A 19,206-nucleotide genomic window follows, 5' to 3' on the forward strand; every position below is an offset into this window, starting at 1 on the left:
CTAGATGGTAGAGATTATCTACCCTTATCATTCCATAAATATTCATTATATATTTTCAATTACTCAGATACAAAATTTTAAACCCACCAATTACATCAATTTGGCAAAAATACAGTACTGTTATTAGAATACGACAAAGGAAATAGTATTTGGTCAACTACAGTTCTCATGTGAAAGAGAAAGGTAAAATGAAATGAGAGCTGATAACAAAAGAATAATAGAAACTAAAAGACGCACAACAGAACTTTTATTATCACAATGTATAATAGATGTAATAATAACACCAGGGAGTCAAGAAAAGGTTAAATTATGTTTAAAATCTCCATTAAGGAAAGCAGGTAAGCCAAGGAATTCCTTGGAAAAAAGTACCAAATGCCCCACCCTAGCCATGTTGAAAAATGATGAGTAACAGATCGTGACAACTGATCTTAAGGAAGATGAACCACAAAAAGGCTGATATACTTTTCCCTATGAACAACATTCAAAGCCCTGCAAGGCCTCTCTTATTCAGGCTCTTTCTAATAAGCATTTCTTTATCTATTTAAGCAGTGAAATGTTACTTTCATGTGCAAAACAACAAAAGAAAGGGAACATGGGATTTCACAGGTGTTGTAAAATGTCAGCATGTGCCTCAAATGGGATGCAAAGGGGGGTACTAGGCAAACTCCCTCCTCCCCACAGAGGTCAATGGTTTGCTCTCCAATCACTGAATTTTAGGACATGAGTCTTTGGACAGTTGATGATTTACTCCCTTGGAGGACAAACAGTATAACAAGCAATATGTAGAAGCTGTTTAAGTACTGTATCTGACAAGGAGTAAAAGGTATGTGAACAGTTTAACAAGCCCTGTCTCCTGGTGTTCTATGATCTCTGCCTCATTGCAGTTAAAAGCTGACAGCTCAGGGGAGGCATCTCTAAGTCTAGCAATCCTTAAAATAGCAATTATGTATCTAATTAAGTGTTAAAATATATTACAGTACTATAAAAATAGTTTTGTTTTTAAATCCTGGCATTTCTTGGATAATTGGAAAACACAAAATAATTAAAAATTATTAATACTTACCTGATAAATGAGCTGTTATTAAATGTAGCTTATTACCATAATAGTTTTGAAATTTCATGGCTGAAAAGAATACTTTCCAAACTTCCCAGAAATCCAAAGTTTCTGGAAAAGTCTTATCAACTATGTGTTATTAGACCCATCCGACAGCTTACTTGGATGTACTTCACCATGAGTTAAGTAAAATGTCTGTTCTTAAAGTTAATATACTTAACACATTATATATAGATGATTTAAGTAATACCATAAATATAAATTTACCTGTTTTGGATCTGATTTCCTGTGAATTTTATGTATTTTGTTTTTTCCATCAGTTTGGTGATTAGTGTATCTATGATCACTTTCTGATTCTGAAAAGCTTCTTCTATAAATTGATATCTGAAAAAATAATAAGCAACTTATTTCACACAAATGTCTGTCTAAAATGAGGAAAAGCCCCAAAGCAAACAAATAACTAATAGGAAACTATTTATGAGTATAAAGGATATAAATAATAATCTTTTTAAAATACCAAATATATCCACAGAAGGCAGGTCCCCCCCCACCACAAATTCTCTCTTAAAAAGGAAGGAGTCTTTACAGATATTAATCATGGACACTCTATTTTTTTAATTTCTATTTTTAAAATAAATTATTTATTTATTTATTTTTGGCTGTGTTGGGTCTTCATTGCTGTGTGCGGGCTTTCTCTAGTTGTGGCGAGCGGGGGGCCACTCTTCGTTGTGGTGTGCGGGCTTCTCATTGTGGTGGCTTCTCTTGTTGCATCTAGGCGTGTGGGCTTTGGTACTTATGGCATGCAGGCTCAACAGTTGTGGCGCACAGGCTTATTTGCTCCGCAGCATGTGGGATCTTCCCGTACCAGGGCTCGAACCCATGTCCCCTGCACTGGTAGGCGGATTCTTAACCACTGCGCCACCAGGTAAGTCCATGGACACTCTTTAAATAATTTTTAAAATCTGAGAAAAACACATTCAATCATTCAGTTTTACAAGCTTAACAGGCTCCCTTGGTGGACCCGGCAAAAAGTAATCATAGATAAATATCTATGTAGATTTATTAACTATTTTGCAATTTCATAATTATGAAAGTTTGATGCTTTGTAAACAAATATTTTGAAGATCACTTTTAAATAACAGGTTTAAATATACTTTTCAATATTCATTGTGCTACAGGTCACAAATAACAAATATTGCATGCTTTTAATAAATGGGGGGAAGTGAGGCGATGGGGGTAAAACTCCTGATGTTATGCCTTGCGTGTGACAAAGCTTCAAGCAACAATATCATAAAATACCTAAATTAAAAAAAAATTGACTTGAAAGTTAAGATAACAACCTCTGACAAACTATGTAAGATGACTCTAAAGGAGCTCTAGAGAAACAGATGATGTGTAAGATACATAAAAAGAGTTTTATTAAAAGTTTTTCATAAAATGCACAAAATACATTATTTCACATAATGTGATTTAAAAGTGTGAGTGTAATTAAATCAGTAAGTATTATAAGTAGGGTTGCCAGAGTTAGAAAGAAGGGGGAACACACAGTTAATAATATTTCTATTGGATTTCTTTTGTACATAATCATATCGTTTGTAAATACTGACATTTAAAATTCTTTCTTAGGTGCAAGTCTTTTTATCTTAGTAAACTTTTTTTTGTTATACACTCTTTGGGACCCTAATACAATGTAATTATTAAATGAAATGATCAAACTGGTCGTCTTTATTTAGGTTTATCCTAAACTCAATGCAAAAAATTTATAATATTCCATTATGATGTTTTCTAGCTCTTTTCATAGATAATCTTTATCAGGTTTGAGAAATTTTCTTTTATTCCTAGTTTGCTAAGATTGTATATCATGGATATACATTTTTTCTTGACTGTTTCTTCTGCCTCTGTGGAGATGGTCATATAATTTTTCCTTTAGTCTTTTAACAGGACGAATTACATTAATGATTTTCAAAGGTAAAATGAACTTTGTATTCCTATAATAAGGCTAACTTAGTTGTGATTCTATTATCCAAAAATCACAATGCTCCTGGACTTGGTTTCCTAATGTATTTCTTAGAAATTTTAAGTTCATTTCATGGGTAAGACTGGTTTGTAATTTTTGATTTTGATTTCTCATAAAACAAGTTGGAGAGAATTCATTCTTTACTGTTCTATGGACAAGACTGTATAGGAAAAGCATTATTTTAACCTTACCTATTTTGTAGATTCATCAGTGAAATCATTTGGGTCTGTAGTTTTCTTTGTGGGATTTACACTAAAATAAAGGACTGTTCTGATTCTCTATTTTATATTGTGCTAGTTTTGGTAAGTGTATTTTCTAAGAATTATCCCACTTCATGTAAAAATTTTCAAATCTATTGACAAAAAACCTTTTTATATTTTTAAATGCCTGTAGAAAATGTGGTGATGCCCCCCCCCTTTTCACTCCTGGCATTGGTTTTTTGAGTCTGTTTTCTTCTTAATCATTCATAAAGAGATTTGTTAATCTTTTGAAAGATCCAATTTTTGGCTTTGATTCTGCATTGTATTTATTGCATCCTTTTTGCTACTTACTTTGGGTTTAATTTGCTGCTTTTTCTAACTTGAGATAAATGTTTAGGACATTTACTTTTTATCCTTAATATCTAATATATGCATTAGCGATCTGTATTTTCCTCTAATCATGACTTTAGCAGGATACATCAAGGATTGTATTTTCACTATCATTCAGATAAAAATATTTTCTAATATTCATTGGAATTTCTTCTTTGATGCTTTAAATTTATTTTTACCTGCTTATCTTTGAAATAATTTCAAAGTTAGATTTGCAATAGCACAGAGATCTCACATATACCTTTACAAAGATTTTCAAATATTTCCTCAGCAAAGTCCTTTAACTCCTTAATAATTAGTATGCATTTCCTAAAAACAAGGACATTCTATTACGTAACCCCAGTATAATTACTAAATACAGGAAAACTGACATTGAGATAATACTTTCATCTAATCTACAGACCATTCTCCAATTATGTGATTTGTCTCAATAATGTCCTCTATATCATTTCCCCTCTCTAGTCCAGGATACAGTCCAGGATCATACATCATTGTGTTTTGATATGAATTACATTTCTTCATTTTCAAATATAGGGAGATTTTTCTCATTTATTATTATTTTCTAGATTGACTGCATTGAGTTTACACAAGAATTTATACGATTTCGATCTTCTGAAATATAAAACTGCCCTGGCATATGGTTAATTGATTTTTTCCTTTTTTATGTTTGGAAATAATGTTTATCATTGAGTGCAGTGTCCTTAATGTCCATGAGGTCATTTGCTAATTGTGTTTTTTGACTCTTACTGAAATATCCTTACTGAGTTTTAGTCTGCTTGTTTTGCCAATTACTGAGAGAAATATGTTAAATTTCCCACTATGTGGATTTGTCTCTGCCTTTTTTCTTTATATTTTGTAAGGCTATGAGGAATATAAATTTAGAACTATTATATCTTTTAGACAAAAAGAGCCTTTTATTGTTATAAAGTTTCTCTCTTTATCTCAAATAATGTACTTTGATATACCAGCTTACCTTTGATTAGTGTTTGTATGGCATAGCTTTTCTCATCATTCTTTTTATATACTTAGGTTTTAGATGTTTCTCTCAAAAAAAGCAAGTAGCAGATTCTCTATTTGCTTTCTTATCCAGCCTAGAATCTTTTAATTTGGAACATTTTATCCATTCACGTTTATTATAATTACAAATATATTTAGAGATATACCAACTTATCAAGTCTTATTAAATCCCATTTGTTCTTTGTTCCTATTCTCTTTTTTGGCCTGTGTTTAGACTAATTGTTAATTTTTCTACTTCCTCCCTCTGTTATCTTGATAATCATATTGACTTTTACTATTCATTTAGTGACTACTCTATGCATTAAAAAATGCAGATCTTATCATCTAAGAATAAGTTGTAGTTTAGTACCTTCTTCCTAAGCAATGCATGAACCTTAGAACATGAACTCCATATCCTCCTAACATATCTGTGTGATATTTAACACACACATGACACACCAAGACATTACTGTGTAAGTCAACATTTATTTAGATTTACTCATACTTATCATTTCAGCCGTTCTTTCCATCATGCATCACCTACCGTTTTTCTTCTGCCTAATGTATGCTTTTGTGAGTGTTTACTGGGGATAACTTCTCCCAGTTTATTTCGTCTGAAAACATCTTTCTTATAAACCTTCACTTCTGAAGAATATGTTCACTGGGTATAGAATTTTAGTTTTATAGTATTTTCTTTTTGCACTTCAAAAATATTACTTTATTTTTTAATTATCCTGCTGGGGAGTTATGGGGCTTCTTGAATATGGGCTAGATGTCTTTCTTCAGTATTACAAAGTTCTAAGCCATTATATTCTGCCCTCAAATGTTGCTTCCTTCCCATTCTTCTCTCTCTTTCTTGGACCTCAATTACACCTTGTGTTACATCTTCTCGATCCCTCTTCCATTTTCCATCTTCCTGTTTATTATGCTTCATTTTGATGTTTTCTTAATTTTCTCCCAGTTCATTAATTCTCATTTCCTGGCATGTCAGATCTGCTCTTAAACCCTCTATTGAGTTAATTTCAGTTACTGTAACGTAAGTTCTAGACATTGTTCACATTGTCTTATCTCCTAGCATATTTGGTTATTTCTAATTGTGTGCTGAACCATTTTGTAAAACTCATTATTAAATAAATCTGAGGTCTAGGATGATGTTTTCTTCCTCCAGGGAGGATTTACATTTTATTCTAACAGGTACCTTGGGGCACAAGCAATAAGATTTCAATTTAATCCAACTTTGGGTACTGAGAAGATCTGATTCTGCACTTTAGTTCCAGTGAGGAACTGTAATATTTACTAGCTCATTCATCTTTACCATAATAGAGTAGACTTTCAGAATCCCAACTCAAGGCAAGAAGAAGCCTTTAACCCCTGTGACCCTGAACTCCAATCCCTGTCTTTCAGCCCTGTGAGCATATTAAAAGCACCCCTCAACCTCTAGGCAAATGCTTCCAAGGGGAAAAAAGCCTGTACCATTCTCTGTCCCCACTCCAACCCAATCCTGGTCCAATAATTCTTTATTACCAAGCTCTAAAAATATCTTTTCAATGATTTCTGTATTTTGTCCATGTTTTCTAGTTACCCTCACTGGTATGGCTGGTCCAAACTACCTAGTCTGCCATTATTGGAAGACCTTTTTCAACCAATTATATCTGTATCAGCTTATCAGAATCTTACTGTTTAATTCAGTTGTTGCTAATTCAAATGCCTATGGAGGACAGGTTTAAAAGTAAGCTTTGGTAGGAACTATGATGAATTAGAAGAGCATGCCCATCCTAAAGACGACTAAAGTCAATTCCAGTCAAATACTGACATGGAAGTATTGAATATATGGGACCTAGGGCTAAAACAGATTCAATTTTCTTAAAAAAACAAAACAAAAAAACCCAGAAAACAAAAAACAAAACCAAAGCCAGAGATCTAAATGTTTTTTTAAAACGTAAGATCTTATTTACAACGCTGGCAACTAATTCCATATAGTTTAAAAAAGCGCGTCAGCCAGTGGTTCTCAGCTAGGGTGATTTTGCTGCCTAGGGCACTTGGCAACGTCTAGAGACGTTTTTTGATTGTCACAACTGGGAGAATCCTACTGGAATCTAGTAAACGGAGGTCAAAGGTGCAGTTAAACACCATACAATGTACCAGATAGCCCCCACAACAAAGGCAGCAGCACCAAAGTTGAAAAATCTTGAACTAGGCCAACATGATGGCCAAACAAAACATTATTTGCAGACGGCCGTTTGGCTGGGGTGCCAGCAGTCGTCTAGTCCTCATAAAGCTGTATTATAAATCTATGCATGTAGGAAAGATGCAGGTACCTGTGCTCTTTGTGTTCTAATAACTGGCAGTCCCGACATGTCAGTTTGTCACATGTTTCACAGTAAAGTTTCAGCTGTTCCTTCTTATGAAAAGGACAAAACACTGGTCGCTGACTGGTCACACCAACTGCCTCTGTAGAGACAATGGGAGGCAAAAGAAGAAAATTAACATAACTGAATAGTAAATAATTATTAGATTGTTCATTTAAATTAAAGTCCATTGAGATATAAAGGAGCTACAGTTTCACTGACACCATCATTACCAGCAGGTTTTACAGATAATAAAATATTAAGTATTTTTTGCATTTCTGGAGGAAAAGATAAATGAGCTTTCCACTTTTCAGTGTAAAAATTAAAATTAATTCAGGAGAAAAAGGAAGTGTGTAGCTAAAAAGATGTTTTATGAAATTAAAAAATCTTAATAGCCCAGTTAAGCAAACGGAACCAACTGGAATGTTTTGTATTCCAAATGTGGGAGTTTTTTTTTTTAATGCAAAGCAGAAAAATCTAATAAAAATGTATAAAAGAGGTGGTGGAAAAATTATTTCTCCACTTTTGCAAAATTCCTAACAGAGGATACCCATTAACACAGAGATAATCATAAAGTTTACACTATTACACTGTAGTCATCCACATAACTTCTTAATAGTTATCTAGAGTGGAGATAAAACTGGGCAATGCTTATGCTACAATGTTAAATAGAAAAATTAGAATACAAATAAATACAAGGAGTGATTAAACAATACCAAGGTAAGCTGAGAGGAATTAAAATTAATGAACTAAAAAATATATTGAGGGTAATTAGATAAATTTAGGGATAAAAACAAAAAGGTAAACTACTATTTAGTCATATCAAAAAGGGGAAAATATATAAAATTCTGAACAAAAAAAGGAAAACAACCAGATAGAGAAAATTAGCAATGTATTAAAAGAATACTAAAAGCACAACACATCAAGACCAAATGGAATTAATTCCAGCAAAGCAAAAATGGTTCAACATTACTATTGTCATAGCTCCCTGCACCCTTCTCCTTGAGGTTCATATCATCTGGGCATCACAGTAGATGATGGGTGACCATACATCCTTAGTTGGCTTGGGACATCCTGGTTTGTACCTGCTCTTCAGGAATAATTATTTATAGAGCTTCTGATTTAGATAATTATGACATCATGTCATCCCTTTATAGACTTCCTTTATTTATGAAGAATTTCAATCCTGACTCATAGTCATCCTCCTAGCCCTTAGTCTCATCATCATCCTGGATGATTCGGAAGTCCACAGAGAGTACCACATAAAGACAAGCCTCTCAGACTTTTTCATCTCTAGAGACTTGTACTTCATTTTAGCTACTTATTCCATTTCATACACACCATGGTCCCACCCTAGATTTATTGTCCATTACTATTCCATTTCTATAATCATAAATTCAAATATCCCACTCTAATAACTTCTACTTTCTAACTTCCCAATTTTTAGTTAAACTACTCTCACTGTACCTCACTGATATTTCTAGTCCCTAATTTATTTCGCCCTATCAACTGACACTGTCAACTTCACTTTCTTTATACAGTTAAAATCCCCAAATTCTTCATGTCAACACATGCCTATATCCGCATCTCTTATCCTGTGGAACTTCTAGAATGTTGGTCCGGCTAAACCCCAACCCTAAATAGTTCAATTCTTCTCTATAACTATATCAGACTGCCGAGGACTGATAGAGGAAGTTTTAAGGACTATACCAAATGTAACCTTGATGCTACCAAGCAATCCTATTTCCAAAGCTAGAGCTCTCTTTCAACTGGAGTTATTTCAAATATCCTCCATATTTCTTACCTTTCAGTCCTATTTCCTCTGCTCTCTTTTTCAATAGATGGCTGACTTTACAGAAAACAGAAGTCTTTCTAGAACTAATCTATTAAATTTACCTGAGTATATACCTGGCCTTTTCTCTTTTGTGTCTCTTCTTCATCAGTGTTCTCAGAAATTATATCCCCCTTTTCCTGTGTCTCAAGACTCCTAGCCTCATCTCTTACTTCTCCTCTTCTTGCATCTTACTCTCCAGCTACACTCAATGTTCCCCCTCTGGAAATTTGTGCATGTGCTTCAGTTTTCCCCACCCTTCTCATTTATGTGATGAACTTCCATTCATCCTTGAAGTCCCAGATGTGGCCTTCAATGTAAATCCCCAAATCTGAGTTTGATACTCCTTTCATGTGCTCCTACAGAACTTATGAGGCTAAACTATGATTGCTAATTTGTTCACAGTCTTCATCATACTAATAACTCCTGGAGGGTAGGAAGTACCTATCTTATTCACTTTTTCATCTCTTTAATCTAGCAAAGTTCCTGGAATATAGAACAGGCATACAAACACTGGTTGACTCAATAAATAAAAAGCAGTGGATTAATTTTTAAACAGAAATATACTAATGAGCCATAAAAATCAACAAAATGCTGATAAATATTACAACATGGATAAAACCTGAAAACACTACTGTGGTAAGTGAAATAAGCCAGACATTGAGGGACAAATACCCTATGACTCCACTTGTATGAAATATCTAGAATAAGCAAATTCACTGAGACAGATAGTAGATTAGAGGTCAGCAGGGAATGGTGAGGAGAGGGGAATGGGCAATTATTATGTATTGGGTACAGTTTCTTTTGGAAGGGCTAAAAAAGTTTTGGAAATGGTGGTGATGGTTGCCTAATACTTTGAATACAATTAGTGCCAATGATTTGTACACTTAAAAATGGTTAGAATGTCAGATTTTAAGTTACACATATTTTACTGTAAAAAAAATGTTATTAGTGAACTTTACATTATAAGCATAAGCAACACAATAAGAACCCAGAAACCACAATTAAATACATAAAAAGCAAAACTTCTTTGGTTATCTATACAACAAATATCATGAAACAGGTTTACTATAAGAATATCAGAGAGAAAAGAGTTGTAAAACTTTTTTTAAGCCCACCCCTTATCATCTTAAAAATAAGAGACAAGAGAGAATATAAGTTTTTAAAATTTTTTTAATTTTTATTGGAATATAGTTGCTTTACAATGTTGTGTTCGTTTCTACTGTACAGCAAAATGTGTCATGTATACATATATCCCCTCTTGTTTGGATTTCCTTCCCATTTAGGTCACTATAGTACATTAAGTAGAGTTCCCTGTGCTATACAGTATGTTCTCGTTGGTTGCCTATTTTATACATAGTATCAATAGTGTATATAGAAAATAAGTTTTTGTTTTTTTTTTGCAGTACGCTGGCCTCCCACTGTTGTGGCCTCTCCCCTTGCGGAGCACAGGCTCCGGACGTGCACCCTCAGCGGCCATGGCTCACGGGCCTAGCTGCTCCGCGGCATGTGGGATCTTCCCAGACCGGGGCACGAACCTGCGTCCCCTGCATCAGCAGGCAGACTCTCAACCACTGTGCCACCAGGGAAGCCCCGAAAATAAGTGTTAAAGGCAACTTTTTCACATGTTGTACATTCATACCAAATTAAGGCATTTATAGGAGAAGGAGGGTTGTGAGTATAAAGCAGAATTCTGTATCTATTCATACTGACCAACACTGACAAGTATTCAAATTCAGCCATAATACAGACTTCCTTGTAGTAAAAGACAAGAGTATATTTAATGCTTATGAGTGTATCAAAACAAGTTAGTAGGGCTTCCCTGGTGGCGCAGTGGTTGAGAGTCCGCCTGCCGATGCAGGGGACATGGGTTCGTGCCCCGGTCCGGGAAGATCCCACATGCCGCGGAGTGGCTGGGCCCGTGAGCCATGGCAGCTGAGCCTGAGCGTCCGGAGCCTGTGCTCCGCAACGGGAGAGGCCAAAATAGTGAGAGGCCCGCGTACCGCAAGAAAAAAAAAAACAAGTTAGCATGGGAAAGAAAGAATGACTTGGGAGGGATAGAGAAAAAATGAAATTTAAAAATTAATTTATTACCTGGAGATACTTCCTCTTTCTGTCTCACAGTGTGGTCTTTTGTGAATTTCACCCTTTGATGAGCTCTGATGCATGTCTTGCAGAGCCATTCAACACACTCTACACAAAACCCATTAGCTTCTGCATTGTCCTCACAGCTTGTACATACCTAATAAAAGAAACGTCACGTCAATTTTTGAGAATAAAGAAAAGGTGGTCACATGACTAATCATACATAAATGATATACCAACTATACTTGACTCTATCAGTTATCTTCTTAACAGTGTTCATAAATTTAAACTGACACTATGTTTTAAATTATAAACATATGAAATGGAAATATAAGGACATTGCCCTTAGTTCAATATATCAAATATTCTAGGCACTATGCTAACTGCTGAGGATATAACCATCAGAAAAAGCAAACACAATCCTTGCCCTTATGACATCCAGTCTCCTAGATGAAATGTAGGTTCAAATCCCAGTTCCCCTACTTACTGGATAAGTAGTCTTGGACAGGTTACTTAGAATGCTCATCTTTAAAATAAGGGTAATAACATAAATTTTACTGAGTGGTTGTAAAGATGAATTTTACTGAGTGGTTGTGAGGAAGTCAAACATTACTGAAACAATAATACTAATACATAACTACAAATTGAGAAGTGCCATAAAGGAAAAAGTATGAGAAGCTAGAAGAACATATGATGGGGGAAAGTGATCTGTTTTTAGTGGGGTTGAATGGTTGGGGAAAATGAGAGGAGAGATTACCCAGGCAAAGCTTTCTCTAAAGAGATATTTGCACCAAGATAAGAAAGTTGAGTCATCAATTACTGATGAAAGCTTTCTAGGCAGAGAGAACAGCATGTACCAAAGCCTCCAGCAAGAACATGGCAGGTTCAAAGAAGTGACAGAAAGCCAGTAGGACTCAAGTGGAGAGATCAAGGGGAAAACTGGCAACAGAAGGAGCTGGTGGCAAGGCAGGGGCCAGATCAAGAAGGATCATGTGACAATTTTGGTCTTTGTCTCAGAAGTCTCCTAAAAGCTTTTAAGTAAGTAAGTGACATGGCCAGATGTGCATTTTTAAAATCATTGTCCCTGCAATGTAGAGAAGAGATTAGAAAAAGGGCAAGTGCTTCTGCACAGAGATAGGTAGGAGCCCTTTGCAGTGGTAGAAGTGGAGATGAATGAAGGAGATTTGGGAAGTAAAACTGACTGGTTTGGAGGACGCACTGGCTATGAAATGAAGAAGAGATAGCACCTTTTTTTCCAGCTTATATAACTGTGTAGATGGTGGCACTATTCTCTGAGAACAGGTATTAAGGTTACACAACACATAAGCAGTCCTCATGATATCATTTGTGGATGGGAAAAAAATTTTTCCCCTCAGTCAGTGGTTTACATTAGCCAAATTCCAAATACCTGGATAATATTTCCATAAACCAAAACCTGCCCTTTCTCAGTTCTTGTCTTCTACCTGTCTAACATCTTTTGATGCCACTGACTCTTACTTCCTAGAAGTCATCTGGATTCCTTAACCCTTCCAGATTCTCTTATCTCCCAGATTGCCTCTCTGGATCCCACCACTACTCTTTCTCCTCTGATTCTGTAGATTTTTGTTAGGTCTAGGGATTGGTCTCACCTACTCCCTCGGCTTCAACTATCACCTCTATAAGTATGTCACCTAAAACTTAATCTCCACATTATGCGGCAAAAGGACTATGGGATTTCTATACATAATGTTAAGGAAGGACCTCTAGTATAAAAAGTAAAAGTAAAAAAGCAAAGTGTTAAAGCATATCATACCACTGCTTATCTAGGAAAGATGAGGATGGGATGGGATGACTTATTTGCTTAAATCTTAAAAATAACATAAAATCACTTAGATTATAAAATAATATTAAAAGTGTAAGGATAAAACATAAAAGAAATTAAATGGTTAGCCATAAGGTAGAGAAAAAATAAGGTAGAGGGGTAGGTGAGATGGAGATAGAAGTTTGAGTTCTCTGAATATACTCTGTTTCATAGATTTTATTTTGGAACCAGTATATGAATGTTCTATATGTAGTTAAACAAATTTCAAATTAAAAAAAAAACTAAAGCCCTAAACAAAACCCTAAACAAAAGCAAAATGAAACTAATGCACCTGCCTATCAAGTGGGTGGCTTAACCATACAGAGAAGAATTACTTATTTCAAGTAACTTTAAAACATGATGATTTGACTGAATATCTCCAGTACATACATACAGTAATTATTGTCTTCTTGTTTTGTTTTGACAGAGATAATGCTATAATCTCCATTTTCAGTACCAATTCTATTCTTCTATACTCTTACTCTGCAAGGCTCAATTATGCTTAATGAGCTGGCTCCACATTAGATTCTAGCAATAGGTGGTGCTGGAGGAAGACTGCAATGCCAGAGGAAAAAGGGACTTGATCGTCTTAGTTGGCTTCCTATTTGCTTGAGTTTTCTGTGAACATCTACAATGCTAGATTCAACTTCAAAATGTCAATATATACTTGTTATATTTTCCCTTCCTCTCTTTTTAAAATAGAAAGTATCTGTTAAATCATTCTCCTGAAAGTCCTAGAAAAATGACCAACTCAATGGTGATGAGCACCCCTAGTATCCATATTGTGCTCTCTAAATACCATTTCAGACTAAAAGGAACCAAGGCTCCTAGGCGAACCAACCACCTGCTGGTTCCAGGTGTAGAACAGAAAATGAACAATATCTTGTCAAAACAGAAAGCAAGGGAGATAACAGTGACACTGCGATTGTATCAGAAGGGTTCGGGAATCCTCACTGCCAAGATGGCACAAATTGAGCACCAATAAGGATAACTACAACACATTTTATGTTAAAAATCCATGAGTTCATAACAATAAACACACATACACACCATTCATTAGTCACCTCTGAAGAATGCTAAGAAACTAAGTCACTACTCTAATAATTAGCAACTAAAGGGAAAGAATCAAGCATTTAACCACCTTTCCTGTATAACTTAAGAATAGAAGAAGGAAGCTTTTTTTTCTCTTCCAGTTGAGAAATAAAGAGGAATGACAGAATGAAAATGTCACCATTTTTCAAAGTCCTAATGAAATATGGAATTTTGGCAGTGCTCATTAACGCCATTAACATCAGGAAAAAGACAACCAGACATCATAAGCTTCCTGCTTGAAATACACACAGACATATGGATGGAAGTATTCTTATGAAACAGCCTCTACATTTTTATCACCAGTTTACACAAAATACAGGAGACAGGGAAGCATGTTAAATGACTTAAGGAGAGGTCAGCAGAATTCACAATAAGGTTAACTCTACTGGACCAACAACCCAGTTTATCCAGCAAATATGTTAAAAGGAAGGAAAAAGAAAGCCAAGCAAGGTGAAGGGGGCATCTGAAATTAATTAAAAGATATGTTTGAGACAAACCTACCAAATGCATGGTAAGTTCTCCAGCATTTCAGGCTGCCTCATTAAGGGGAGGCAAAAGATTCAAGACTTAATACACTTACCTGATTAGACTTTTCTACTGTACTGCTGGGAACCTCAGTAGTGTCCTTCACAAAAAAATTATCTATGATGTGTCTCTCGGCACATTCTTGGCTGCAAACTGGACATCGAATGACTCCCACTAGGAAAGACAAAATTGTGTTCTAAGTTGTTTTTGGTTAAATTCAAGTATAACTGACATAACATTAAAATTAGTTTAAGGTGTACAATGTAATGATTTGATATTTGTATATATCACAAAATGATCACCACAAAAATTCAGTTAACATCTGTCACCACGAACAATTACAACTTTTTTTTTCTGGTGGTGAGAACTTTTAAGATCCACTCCTCTAGCTACTTTCAAATATACAATACAGTATTCCTAACTATAGTCACCATGCTGTACATTACATCCCCATTTTATAACTGGAAATTTCTACCTTTTGCCCCTTTTCACCCATTTCGCCCCACCCCCACCCCCACTTCAGGCAACCACCAATTCTGTTCTTTATATCCATGAGCTCACATTCTAAGTTTTAATACAAACATACTGAGTCCTAACCCAACACATCTCATCCAAACTGTGAATGGAATGTCCACTCTCTTCAAATTCATACCTATTACTTAACACAAAGCAATTCAATTTATGTATATATAGGGGTTTTAGATGCGTGTGTGCACCCACACATGTGTGTATACATGTGGTGTGTATGTGTATATGTCCCACACTAGTATATTAAATGATGAATGAATGCTCATAATTTTAAATGAGATAACCTTCCAAATAAATATCCTTTTGACTATTCTTTTTATTGTTTAGCAACTTCTCTCACAGTGTTTTTCAAATAGAGATGTGCAGAATCATATGGAGACTTTAAAAGAATGAGAGTTCTGGTTCTCTCTGGACCTATGGAATCAGGATTTCTGAAAGTGGAACACAGACATACCCATTTTGTTTATGTTTGTTTTTGTTTTGAATCTCGATTCAGAAACACCAATCTGCTTCCTTTAACAGGTGCAAATAGCGTTCCTTTTGGGTGGGGGGGCGTGACTCTTTCATAGTGATTGGTAAAACAATAAATAATTAATAATTGTGAATGAATTAAAATCTAAATTTTTGATTAAATTTAAAAAATTAATATAAACTTGATGCAGTAATTTGTACCAAGGAGACTGCAGTAAGGTCCCCAGATACATTTTTTTCAAAATGAAATGCATAAGAATGAACACAAAGTAATCCAAAGGTCAATTTCATTTGTATATACAAGCAATAAACAAACATTTTAATTAAAAAAACTATTTTACAATAGCAACAAAGAAAAGTACTTAGTAGTAAATTTTTTTAAATGTATAAGGCCATTGTGTAGAAAAATGTTAAGCTATATTTAGAATCATTAAAAAAAAATCTAAGTAATGAAAACACCATGTTCTTGAAGGTAAAGATGCCAGTTCTCCCCAGACATGTCTATACATTCAATGCAGTTTTTAACAATAATACCAACAGGGATTGCAGTAGAGTTTTGACAAGCTGGGGGAACATGTCTAACAAATAAGACAGTAAACATATAAAGCTATGGTCATTAAGATGGTGTGATATTTATGAAAGGATAAACAAAAATGGAACAGAATATACATACCAAAAACACAAGACAGATGTGGCACTAGAAATTGGTGGAAAAGGGGTGCTATAGTTTGCTACAGTGGGAGAAGGATGAAATCAGATCTCTCCTTAATTCAAACAATAATTCTCCAAGTGGGGAAAGCAGGGTGGGTGGGGTGGTGGGATGAACCGGGAGATTGGGATGGACATACATACACTAATATGTATAAAATAGATAACTGGTAAGAAACTGTTGTATAAAAAAAAATAAAATTAAATTTAAAAAAATTCTTTTGGATAGGATAGATTAAGAACTTTAAAACTTTCAAGAGGAAATACAGGAGAGCATCTGTGTAACCTTAGAGTTGGAATAAATTTCTCAATCAAGAAACAAAGAGCAATGGGCGTCCCTGGTGGCGCAGTGGTTGAGAGTCCGCCTGCTGATGCAGGGGACACAGGTTCGTGCCCTGGTCCGGGAAGATCCCACATGCCACGGAGCGGCTGGGCCCGTGAGCCATGGCCGCTGAGGCTGCATGTCAGGAGCCTGTGCTCCGCAAAGGGAGAGGCCACAACAGTGAGAGGCCCGTGTACCGCAAAAGAAAAAAAAGAAAGAAACAAAGAAACAAAGAGCAAGGGCATAAGAGAAAGATGAGTAAGTTCAGTAAAGTTAAGAACTACAGCTGCACAAAAGATTACCATGAAGAAAGTGAGAAGATAAGCCCCTGATTGGGAGAAGATATACCTGACACACAGCACTGACAAGAAATTAGTAATTAAAATCTGTAAAAATGTGACAATGCATTTCACAAAATAGAAAGATTGAGTAAACATGTTTTTCCTTATTCCAGATAAGTACAGCTAAAGATTCTAGACAGCCTACATAAAACTGAGAAAGGCAGACAGGAGGCAGACTGTCTAGAGACCTCAGGACCCAAGGAATGACAACGGTGAGTTCACTGGGTTTTCTTTTAGCCTCATATATGCCAAAGTAGGTGCTCATGAAGCTACCATCTCAGAAATATCAACAGGTGTAAACAAAGAAAAGTCCACAAAAGCCTGTTCCCTCTATCCAGAGGACAGGAAAAGGGCAGCCTGGCAAGAAAGAAAACTACTCCCGCAAAACACCACAGAAAAAAATGTGCTTCCTCTCCCACCAACAAAGACCCAAGGGGAAGCCTAGACTTCTACCCTGGCCAAGCAGAAACCAGGTGCCCCAACCATCTCCTGCTGGCTGTCAGAGAAGCCTGGTGGGGAGTTAGGGCTTTGGTCCTCACTGGGTGGTAATGAGGCCCCAGCAGTGTCAGTGGAGACTATGTGAGGAGCCTGAGCTTGTAACTCCAGGACAGTAATGAGGTACCCCTCCACCTCCATGCTGAAGGGTAGTGGAAAGTCTGGACTTTTATCGCTATTTACCAGTAACCTCCCTCGCCCCTATATCCCCACTCCTTAGATGTGTCAATGAAGAACACATGGGAAGCAGTAAGTAGGCACCCATACCCCTACTAGCCAGGGAGGTATCAACAGAGGCCTGGTGGGAGCATCAACTTCCACACCATTGACCAGTAAGGAGGAGGGCCTCTCTCTCAGGATATCAAAGGATGCAGCAAGGGGAACTCAGACTTCAACCTTTACCTCACAGGAGGCAGGAAATAATAAATATACGAGCAGAAGTGAATGAAATTGAAAACTGAAAAGTCAATTCAACAAAAAGCTCGTTATTCAAAAAGGTCAATAAAATTAACAAACCTCCAGCAAGACTGACAAAGACAAAGGAGAAGACACAACTTACCAAACATAAAGAATAAAAATGGGGATATCACTATAGACCATATAGACAGCAAAAGAATGACAGAGAAATATTAACACTACTCACACAAAATGACAATATAAGTAAAATGGACCAATTCCTCAAAAGGCACAAACAAATATGAAATAATTTGAACAGCCTTTTAACTACATGGAAATCGGCTCTAAACGAAATGAAATACTAACAAACATGTATATTACTTGTATGCTGAAAACTACAAAATTAAGAAATCAAAAAAGATCTAAATATATGGAGACACAACGTTCATGGATAGAGATAACTAATGTAGTAAAGAGGTCAATTCTTAATGTGATCTACCAGTTTAACAGAATTCCTAATACAAACCCAACAAAATTGTTTTGTAGATATAGACAATATTGTTTTAATATTTATATTAAAAGGCAAATGAAGGACTTCCCTGTGGCACAGTGGTTAAGAATCTGCCTGCCAATGCAGGGGACACGGGTTCGATCCTTGGTCTGCGGAGCAACTAAGCCTATGTGCCACAACTGCTAAGCCCACAGGTCACAACTACTGAAGCCTGCACGCTCTAGGCCCTCATGCCGCAACTACTGAGCCTGCATGCCTAGAGCACGTGCTCCACAACAAGAGAAGCCACCGTAATGAGAAGCCTGCACACCACAATGAAGAGTAGCACCTGCTCGCTGTAACTAGAGAAAGCCCATGCGCAGCAACAAAGACCCAACTCAGCCATAAATAAATAAATAGCAAATGCATTATAATAGCTGAATCGATAATGGAAAGAAGAATAAAGTGGAGGCATCACTCTATCCAATTTCAAGGCTTATATAGCAACAGTAATCAGGAATGCCTGTTATTGACCAAAGAATAGACACACAGATGAATGAAATAGAATAGAGACCTGAAACAGACCTATACAACTAGGGCCAACTGATTTCTGACAGAGGTGCAAAAGCATCTTTATACTGATTAAGTCCAAAATGCTGATGAGAGATATACTGTGTTCATGGATTGGAAGACTCATCACAGTAAAGATGTCAATTCTCCCCAAATTGATCTATAGGCTAGTGTATTCCTATCAAAATCCTAGCTAGATCTCTTTGTAAATACAGACAAGATTATTCCAAGATTTATGTGGAAAAGGAAAGGAACTAGCATAGCTAAAGCAAGTCCGGAAAAAGAAAAATATCGTGAGAAGACTCACTATCCAATCTTAAGACTTACATATAGTGAGTTAGACAGGGTAGTATTGGCAGTATACATGCACAGATGAATGGAACAGAATACAGCACCCAGAAATACACCCACACAAGTAAGCCCAGCTGATTTTGGACAAAAAGTATGAGAATGATTCATTGGAAGAAGGAAAGACTTTTCAACAAATTGTTGAAACAACAGGATATT

At 35.9% G+C, this 19,206-nt stretch overlaps 1 protein-coding gene across 3 annotated transcripts in view; it reads right to left on the reverse strand.

Annotated features, from left to right (window-relative positions):
- Positions 1-19,206, reverse strand: part of TRIM24 (tripartite motif containing 24) — a 93,417-nt gene that overhangs the window by 39,845 nt on the left and 34,366 nt on the right. For all 3 annotated transcript variants that reach the window (XM_060156586.1, XM_060156585.1, XM_060156584.1), the window contains exons 2-5: positions 14,434-14,552; positions 10,931-11,078; positions 6,976-7,108; positions 1,322-1,438 (exon numbers count right to left, since the gene is read on the reverse strand). In XM_060156586.1, the coding sequence (XP_060012569.1) occupies positions 1,322-1,438; positions 6,976-7,108; positions 10,931-11,078; positions 14,434-14,552 (517 nt within the window). The remainder of the gene's footprint in view (positions 1-1,321; positions 1,439-6,975; positions 7,109-10,930; positions 11,079-14,433; positions 14,553-19,206) is intronic.

Source organism: Lagenorhynchus albirostris, chromosome 8 (genome assembly GCF_949774975.1).
Source record: "Lagenorhynchus albirostris chromosome 8, mLagAlb1.1, whole genome shotgun sequence".
Lineage (NCBI taxonomy): Eukaryota > Metazoa > Chordata > Mammalia > Artiodactyla > Delphinidae > Lagenorhynchus > Lagenorhynchus albirostris.